This window comes from Helicoverpa zea, chromosome 15 (assembly GCF_022581195.2).
Source record: "Helicoverpa zea isolate HzStark_Cry1AcR chromosome 15, ilHelZeax1.1, whole genome shotgun sequence".
NCBI classification, from domain to species: Eukaryota; Metazoa; Arthropoda; class Insecta; order Lepidoptera; family Noctuidae; genus Helicoverpa; species Helicoverpa zea.
Genome location: NC_061466.1, coordinates 2,672,904 through 2,683,413, shown reverse-complemented (window position 1 = coordinate 2,683,413; position 10,510 = coordinate 2,672,904). Strand labels below are relative to the sequence as shown.

General features: G+C 33.9%; 1 protein-coding gene across 1 annotated transcript in view; it reads right to left on the bottom strand.

Moving 5' to 3' along the window:
* Nucleotides 1-6,704: 6,704 nt before the first annotated feature.
* The window catches only part of LOC124636758 (furin-like protease 2), a 40,605-nt gene continuing 36,799 nt past the window's right edge, over nucleotides 6,705-10,510 (bottom strand). The window contains exons 11-12 of the mRNA XM_047172889.1: nucleotides 9,129-9,316; nucleotides 6,705-8,482 (exon numbers count right to left, since the gene is read on the bottom strand). Of these exons, the coding sequence (XP_047028845.1) occupies nucleotides 8,318-8,482; nucleotides 9,129-9,316 (353 nt within the window). The 3' untranslated portion in view covers nucleotides 6,705-8,317. The remainder of the gene's footprint in view (nucleotides 8,483-9,128; nucleotides 9,317-10,510) is intronic.

Below are 10,510 nucleotides of genomic sequence, written 5' to 3'. Positions count from 1 at the left end.
GTGCTAATTGGGTTTCGACCTAATCCCTCTAAATGTATTGAATATCTTTATTTTAATTATCGGAATTTGTATAGTCTGTGGTAGCGTTATTATATTCCTTTATGGCAATTAAATAAATGATTGGTATCTGTATTTATAAACCTTAATGTTTTTGAATAGTCTTTATCAATGTTATATTAATTTGTAAATATGTATAATTTTAGAAGTCTTCAAGTATTCAAAATTCGCTCACTTTCTGACCATTAAAAGTGATCGGTCAATAAAAAACACTATGACGTATTATGTACTTACACAATTTTTTTAAGCCCTTAGTACCTACTTTTTTCCTTTCTCCATGTAAATTGATCTATCTCTCCCTCAAAAATAATAAGTAACATTAAGTCTGTTAAAACAGCGTTTGAGTACCAAATCTGAATCCAAAACTATACATACAACTACGATTTATCCTATTTCAACAATTGAAAACCACATGCGAGATCCGAATTATTATTAGTCTACCTACATCCAAGGGATTTTGAACCTAAATCGAACAAGATAAAGTCTATAATCCAATATTGCAAGCTTCCTTACCCACGGGGGAGTTTTTCTCAAAAAGATAACAACTTCAGATCCTATTGTCGCCAGGATCTTTATATTAATTACAGACATAAAAATGATTAATGACTAAAATCTGGAAACAATGCTTAGGAATCCGTATTTATTGGACGCCCTCGGCCGGTATTTGTCATCAAGACAAATTATTTGCCCAATGTTTGTTCCGCCATTTTTAATATTTCCCCCCTTCTCTCTGTCGTTTATTTTTGTGTGATGTTATTTATTTGATGTTGATATCAATTTATTTGCACCTCAGTTTTGTGGATGCTGTGTATATCTATAGTTATGAATGATACTTTGTGTTAAACTTACAAGAATTGAACTACTTTTATATTTATTGTCATTGTGTAAATACTTATTACGTTTATTTATAAGCCATTATGAATATTCACAAAATTGCAAATCAGAGCAAAACTACAGTCATATCAAAATCCTGTAATTCACTAGGTACTATAGTCACTACATATTTAACAAATGTTGTAAAGCAATACAATAAAACAAGAACTATTCATAAGCAATGTTCTGTCAGCAAGTATTGTATTTGTTAAGAAAATAAACTAGTAACGTAACCCTCTTCACAACTACTGCTGAGCACTTAATTCCAAACCCCAAACTAGAGCTGTGGCACAATTTCGCAGAATTTCACAAAGAAAACCTCAGGAATCTTAGTAATCATCTGGTCAACCTTTGATCCTTCAAACCTCTATACAATTGACCGTTGCTAAGAAACACTTCACGGGACCTCCCACCCCCCTCATACTGTACCACAATTGATTGTTTAACGGAGGGGGATATACGGCTAAAGAGGTCAACTTATGTTGGTCTTTACACGTTTTTCAAACAAAGCAAATCAATAATTCAAGAATCGGGACGCCAGGGGTCCGTTGGAAATATTTCCTTTTATTTTCGCTCCTGAGAGATGCTTTTAAATTTTTTATAGACAAACTTGAGGTTTTAAAGATAAAGGCTAAGTAAAATTTGTTAAGTGTTTCCCCGCCTTTTTGTAATGGATGAACAAGTTCAGGTATTTTTTGCTTATTTTTAGAACATTTATGGTATATAAATAGAATATGAGTGAGTTCTTTGGAAGGGAAGTTACAGTATTAAAATCCAAAGTCCGGCATCGAATCAACTTTGATCAGATTTGCGTGTGTCCATTACGTGTCTCAATGTTTAATGCAGGTCGTAGATAGCCAAAGCTCGAGTAGGTGCAGCCTAATATCACATTTGTCGTAAACAAAAATGATGTTATCTTTTAATTTTATTAGACTTTTTAGAAGAGATGTAACCTAGTACTCAGCGAAAAAACCTAGCTCATTGTCGTAAAAAAAACTTAACCTAATTTTCGTTCAGAAGTGCCAAAATTTGTCTCATCACACAAATAGGCTAACAAAACTGGCGCATACTTCCCATGTAACGATATTATCTAGTTGCTATACCTACTTTATAAGCAAAGGCCGAACTTCAAAGGATCACAGTTATTTACAGCAAAAAGCAAAATCCGTATAAACCGATTTATCGTAACAAAGTTACTTTATAAGTACGAAGGTTTAATCTAACGAACCTAATTATTCAAGGTGGATTTTTCCGCGTAATTCAATATCTTTAAGCAAAATTCCTGAATGTTTTATGTCGAGTGTCCCTCTTTGATTTATTTTGTAGCCGGTTCTACGAGGAAAACGATGATATTGGTAATTTTGTTATTTTACATTTTTATATAAATTTCTCGTGACCAGAAGGCTGGCTATTACCTCGGACAAAGAATCAGCATGGCGATCCAACGAGGTAATGCTGCCAGCCTCTTGGGCACGCTCCCAGTTGACAGCGATGGGGACGAATTTTTTGACGCTTTTTAGTTGTTTGTTTTACTAGGATAGTTTTTGATTTTTATTGTAAATATGTATTGTAAATATTAGTATTGTAATTAATAAAAAAATTTAACAATTTCTGTGTAATTTTAGAGATCGTACACACATGCCCTTTTATCTGAATTGACGCCATCATCACGCCATATGTAAACAAACGACGGAGGAAGGATAAACAAATGCAAACATTTATAGCAATTTTCGTCTTCCATAATTTACGGGATACCCTTGATGTAATGTATAACTAATAGGAAAGAGAAGAATGAGACTAAGAAGCATATCCCAAAGTCTGTATTAAAATCACAGTTTCTTTATCGTACAAGTAAGTTACATTGCATGTAACTTCACCTACCATAAGTATGTTTGCAAAAGTTCCACAATCCCACGTATTCTCAATACCTTTCAATCGGCTACAAAGAAAACTGAACATGAAACTGGAAAACTGAAATCAATTCTACAAACCCTAGACAAAGAAACCGTGTAATATAAATAGGAATAGTATAAAAGACGTCGATTTCTCCGTAGGCAGGTAAGCGCATTTCTCTTCGAGGAAAGTAAGAACAGTTGAACGAAACAGTTTGACCTTCAAATGTTGGCGTGAATTATTTAAAAGTTGCGCACAGATATTTATTGGTTCACCTGAAAGTTGTGGTGATCTCGAGACTGCTCGAGAAAGTGTTTCGAATACCAAACGTATTGCTACTCTGATTGCGATGTTGTTGAAGATGTGTTTATGAATCTTTAACGCGATATTCCCGTTTCGTATCGATAAAATGCCGATACAAAAGATAGAATTTTGTTTCGCAAATAAATAAGATCGTGGTTTTGGTTCAAGTAGGAGATAAAACTATTAATCATTCAGAATTTAATTGTATTTTATATTTCTACTATTCCTGAAGCTTGAAATCAACCTATTTACGAAAGAACAATGACATTAATTTATTTCTACTTAAAATTCTTTGCGGCTAGTACAAATTGAGCAAATATTATTCTTATTTACCCACCCTTTGTCCATGAAAAACAAAGTCCGAGCGTTAATTTATAAAAAAAGGGAACGAATAACATTTCTGGGGTTAATTTAGCGGTCGCTTAAAATAAATCTCTCTTTTCTTTCATTTGTTCTTTCTTTCGATTCGCCTCAGTTTGGTGTGTGAGGAAATCGGCCGGCCTGTGAAGTAACTATGTACAAAACATGAAAGAAAATCAAAGGTTCGGCCCTCGGTTTTGAAGATATTTATGGAGAGTTAAGGCGGTATTTTGGGCAGTCAAAAAATTTGGTACCACGGAAATTCCTGTTTACAAAGATATGGTTTCTATTGACTTTGTGTTATAGAAGATGTTTTTTGTGTTGGTCATTTGAGGAACCATGTGGATGTTGAGAAGACGTCAAAAATTTTAATGTGGATTTCAGCAGCTTTAACAAAGTTTAATGGAAGAACTAACTTCCTAATCTATTATAGCAATTAATAAACAAAGCGAATTATGACTAAATTAATGCTAGTTCATCAAATGTATATCTTACAAAACTTCAATCAAACTAACCTTTCAGTAAACAAGTTCACCTATACAAAAAACCTAGACACCCACAACTAAACCCGAAACAGCCGCAATCTATCACCATTTCTCCAACTTCCTCCCACGATCCTCCTATCAAATGATCTCCCAAACGTAAGAACATTACTTGAGATTCCTACAAAAGGCTAACACAAATCTAATCCTAGATTTCCTTGGGCCATTCACATTGGAACAGTCGTTTAACACATTGTGCTTCGCTATGGAAATAAAGGCTTATTTTCTCAAAGCATTTGTTCCTTTCCAGAAGATGTATTTTGGATGCGAAACAGTTTATCTCCGGAGTTAGTAGGTCTTGAGACACAGGGTTGGGAAGAATGTGCAGTTTTTTTCTTATTTGTATGTACTTGGAGAGGATGAGAGTGAGTAGTCTATCACAAATAGGTTGATTTATCATCATGATTACCCTTTTTATTATCACACTGCTGTACTAATGGCTGAATAGATTCAAAATCGAAGCCAAAACTGCCAACTGCCAACAGTTTTAATTACCACAATTTCTAAAAAATGAAAAAAATAATCCTATGTTTATTTAATACATTTTTGGTTTAAAATTGCCTTTTGTTCAATCCGCAATTTTGAAAAGCCGATTCGTTATTGGATATCACCACTTTGGTTCAGATTTTTTCAGACAAAATATTTAGCCACATACTGCAATCAAAATAATGATTTTTTTTTTGAAACAACATTAAATTTTTATGAACATTTTCATGTTGACATAAAGCTATTTTGTACAAATAATTTTATCAACCTTTAAAACGTTTAGATAGCAAGCCACGTAACATAGCTATATACGCCCTGCTGAAATATTAATTTTACAAAACTTTTAGTATTTGTTGACCGGACAGTGGAGTCTTGTATAAAGATTACGTTTTTACCTTTTGTGTATGGAGCCTTAAAAAGCGGTCAATAACATAACCCCTGGTAAGCCTAGAATTAAGTCAGACTTAAGGACATGGCACATTATAGCAGCGCCGCAACAGCACGGCAGCAGCACGGCATCGCCTCGAATTTAGACTACGGCTAGCTGCCAGCGCGCTAAACACGCGCTGTCCGCTCCGTCTCTCCGCGTCCGTCGGCGCGCCGTTGGCGCGCCGGCCGCGCGCCGGCCGCGAGGTGTAAGCTTGCTGCCACCGCAAACTCAATATTATTTTAAAACAGTTATGATTGAACACGACTCAATGACGTTGTTTCGCTGCCGGCTCGGAGTCGGCGCGTAATTAGCACGCCGTCGGCGCGCTGTACGCATGAGGTCCGCTCGCTTGCAGCACGCGGGCGGCGAGTCGAGTTGTGTGGTATTGACATTACGAAATATATTATAATATACACGATTTAATGCTCTCAATTGAATAACAACTTAAATGCTGGTGTGGAGCCGTGCTGTTGCGGTGCCGCTATACTGTGGCATAACCTTTATTCTTTCAAAATGGTTGTACAAAACAAACGTCAGTGTGTCTCCCGGTTACGTATCGTCGTTAGGAGTCGAGGTAATCCGTTTTTATTGTCGCACCACTAATGGTGTCATTTTTATACAACCCACCGAGATATAACCGTTAAATTAAAAGCTAATATCCTTTTAGGCATTCTGGAAGTTGTATTATAAATTATGTACTTATCGAATATTTGTGATGAACTGCGTATGATGCACACAGGTACTCAGCTTAGACTGGAAGCCGACCCTAACAGAGTTGGGAAAAGTTCGATTGCATTACAAGTTAGACAAAATAATACGAATGTGTGAAATGTATCGTTCACGCAAAAACTGCCGAATGGATTTTGATGAAACTTCACAGTAATGTAGCTTATAAATCAGAGTATTATAAAGCATGTTTTTATCCGGGTGCAGAAATTATTAAAATGCGATTGATTATTTCCCCCGGGTTGTGAACAAAGTAAAACTGTAAAATAATAAACTCAAATGTAATTATTGATAGTTCTTTGATTACGCTAAATGTGTTTAACAAAAAGCAAATTACTGACTGAATTAAGTAATTAAATATAAAATCCGATATTGAGTGATGTGATGATAAATTGAATATTAATATTAAGTTTTTACTTGTATAATGTTTAATGAAGCTAGTAGTTTATAAGGTAGCAAGCTAGCTATTTACATAACGTAGAAATTGAGAAATATTGTGCCATAGAGAATTTATATTTACTTGCTTTTTTGAGCACGATTTTTCACCAAACAAACTTTTGTCATTGTGATTCACAATTCAGGTTTTCTTTAGACTACGGTATCTGTACTATTACTGAGTGACAGTTTTTTTTTAAGGTAAAACTTCTATTACGGATGTTGTCGGGTTTATACTTATATTATTTAATCCCGACTCTTCCAATCACGGTCACTGGCAGACTAAGGTGTTGGTCGTCTCGATATTATAGTTACCAACAGCTACTCTCCATTTTGTTGATTATTAGCTCACTGTATTTTTAGGTCTAGGAGTGTTTGGCTTGGATTTGGATTTAATAGCTTCTATGATAGTTTTTTTTTTATTATTCTGGTTGATCGAGTATGTGAAAGGATAACTTCTTACATACTTACAATAAACATATTGAATTGGTTTTCACTTCTAGACAGGTTTTTATGCATGTTTTAAATACTGCAATTTTAACTTTATTTTGGTCACGGCAACTCCGAATTTTAGGGATAAAAAAATAAAACAACAAATATAAATTATCCGTCATAAAAACCATCGATATATTTACAATTGTCAATTATTTACATATTTACACGATTGCACACTATTACAGTAATAATTGAACCGTATTTACACAGTACAGTACTTCAAACAATAACATTAAACAAATAAAACTTTAGATATGTTAACTTTACTATGAAAACAATGTTCCACGTATAACTTTAAGCGGTGTTTTGGGTCCCATGAAAACATACTGGTCCGTTGTTAGACCGACATTACTTTTCATTGAATGATTCTACCAATACGCACACACGCGCAATTTTAAACGCGTAGCTACCTATTATTCTGCGGGGATATAAGAGTACTTAATTACAAACACAATAACAACTTTTCATCAACATTTAAAAATACATTGATCGAAGGTCAATGTATTTTTTTTTAACTGTGACTGATGTCAACAATTTCCAAGAAATAACGATATTTGTTTTATTTATTTCCTACTGCAGAGTTGTATCGGTAATAAAATAAGGCAAAACATATTTCTCAAATGCAAGAATCAAACCAGTAAGGCGTATTTGTTCCGGCATCGCTTTTTGCCAATCTAATTGAACGTTCTTCGAACCCAAACCACTTATCTGTGCCGTTTTCCCTTTATTCTCTTCACAAATCCATGTTAAATGCGAATTCCAATAGAAAGTAATATCTGCCTTATGGAATTTTGGTAACACAGTGCAGAAACGACTAGACATTTTGACAATTCCAAATTGATTTTTTTGGGTAATAGGGCGAAGCAATACGCTCACAAAAAAGTTAATGCTCACTGTTTAATTTGAAGATATATTGTATTCTATTTAATTGCAATAAAAATTTGTTTATGCAAAACTAAACATTAGCTGTAAAATTCAATAACTTATCTAAATATACTTTTAAACTTAATGTTTTAAAATGGCACTGAGAATGGCGCGACCTATGTATATATAATGCAATAAAAGTTGTTCATGAATAACAATTTTAAAATATATGTAATGACATTAAAAACTTTGATAAAATAACTTTACTAAAATAAACACACACTGAAACAGTAATTTAAAATTATTTGTAAAAACTGCCTATACAATTTGCAGACTAATATAGAAATATGCTTCACCCTTAATAAAACATAAATTCTGGCATCCCACAACATGGCCACATAAACTAATTAAAAATACAATTTATGTACTTCATATGCGAGATGAATTGCATCCATTTGCATAGAAATGTTAAACTAAGTTCGTATGCAAGAAATGTAATAACATGGTCGTAGTCTAAAACTGTAAACACAATTATAATTAGAAGCGGACTTTTTTTAAGTCATTTGCATTGCATCGACTTTTAAGACATATCTAAATTCATTACAAATCGTCACTATCAATTAAAATAAATTATTTCTTATAGAAATAGTCAATTTAAAATACAAATTCTTTGGTTTTAAAAAAGGGGCAACAATTCCTCGTATAGCATCATTTAGACCATAAAATAACCACACAATAGTTAGGTAGTATTTACTCCAACTATGTACAATAAGGATCGTATATTGAAACTCCTACATATCAGTCTGCAGTGTAAAATATACTCTAATTACATCATCTCGAAGATTCATAATTGCTATGTGGGTTCTTCGAGTTCACTTTTAGTTTGTATTTGTGCACTGTCAACGGCTTTCAAAGTGGTTGATGACGTCAGCGCTATCAAGTCTTCATCGATGGTAGTCAATTGTGAGTATTCTGTCTTCGGGTATATCGTCCTGTATTTATATTTTCTTGATTTAATCTGTGGGAAAAAACATTTCTTAATTTTTTTTACATAATTAATGGTCATTGGTTAGCTGTAGTGATGAGTATAACTTTTGAAAAAAGTCCTATGTGTTTATTCGTATTGAGTTAGAAAATTTTCATGATAAAATATTCAGTGCTAGCGTACTATAGTTTCAAACCAATTCTGACGAAAAGCAATTTGATTTAAAACTGTTTTTTCACATTTTACACATTCAGTAACATAGTACAATTTTGTATCGCGGGTGAGTTTGTGGCACAAATATCACGAATGCTAAAATTCTGCTGCAAAAAAACTTGGCACATTGTTTATTGACATTCAAATATATTCACAAATGTTACAACTAAAACAGAACTTTACAATACTAGCTGTTTTCCCGGGGTTTCATCGGGAAACTTCGTTGAACGAATGAACAAACTTGTTCGAGAATAGTGTAAATTAAAATATATTTTTCAAAGTAAATAAACTGCAGTAGTTTGGGAGCCTTTAGGGTCCAAGTTTTCTGGAAAGTATACTTGCGGGTTGCTGTAGATCGGGCAAAGTGGTGAGACCTCAGGGGAGGGTATTTATCCAGGAGACGTCTTTTGGCAGACTAGACGATGGTGAAAACAAAAAGAAATTCCTATTTATAATATTAATTTACCTTAACAGCAATGATAATGACGACCGTCGCTAGTAACACGGCAGCCACACTCCACACGACCACAGAATTTCGTTCTAGAAGGTTCGTGGCGTCCTTCGAGTCTTCTATAAAGAACGAAGCTGTGATGTGTGTGCGAATGTTCTCGGCTATCCGCCTCTTACCGGCTGATGAGCCATTAAGACATCCTCCTGGAACAATGTCGCTATTTTAATAATAATAAAATAGTTGTGGAGATAGTTTCATAATAGATTTGGTAGTGACAGACTGTTTTAGCTACAGTGATTAAATATTTAAGAGGAAATAGATAACACTTCTCTTAAAGGTTATGCTTATCTAAAGAAAAAAAAACAATCATGAATAATATTGCTTATTGCCGATTTATGCTTTATGGCCGATTATTCAATCATCAGTTAACTTCGTTAAGTTGATATTTTCTAATCACAAAATCTGTCATAACTTCCGATTGAAACATTGGCTCTAAGTCGACGAAAAAGTTATTAGATATTTCGAATATCTTAGTATTTCGATTCTAATTGAATTCTGTGAATATGGCACCTATTTCTCGCATAACGGAATAAAATTCACCCTGAAGAGAAAATGACACGTCATCGTACCACGAATCTAACTGAACATTGGACAATAGTAATAAACGTGGTTTTCCCCGAATTTCCTAACCCGTACCTTTCGTACACAAAGCCTTGAACTAACAAAAGGTATTTGTTGAGGATATCAATAGATTCTCATAGTTTACCTTTGACTTGAGGGCATTGCCAGAATGTAAGGTCAACTGCGAATTTAATTACTTTGCGTGATTGGAAATATTCTTAGGGTTGTGTGTGCCGATAAAGTGATTGGAATTTAGGTACCATAGCATATGGTCTTCAAATCCATTAATAATCTTTTGTATATTTTATTTAGAACAAAACCATAAAGACGAAAATATTCAATCGTTTCCTTAAACGGTTAAAAGTATTCTTATCTACCGTGACAATTGTTATTCCTTCTTACTTTACCTAAGCACCTACATAAGCTTAGTAGTTATTCCAGCTTTTCTTTGTGTCCGTATTAAAATTATCTACAAGAACATCACATAATTGACACGACCATTATCAATGATTATAACCTACTTTCCAAGAATTCGATTACAAAACTTGTTCGCGAATGACTTTAAGGAAATAGGACATAGAACGTCGTAAATAAGATGAAGCGCTCTTTAGAGATTTATAAATCACAAAACTTGGTGCCGTTTACTTCTGGATGTACCCAAAAGTTAGTCGAGGGCTTTATTTCACACTTCTTTCTTGTGATCTAAATATGAGGTGTTTTAATATTTGCTAAATTGCTATCATTAAAAGATGTAAGTAAACACTAAAAGGGGTAGA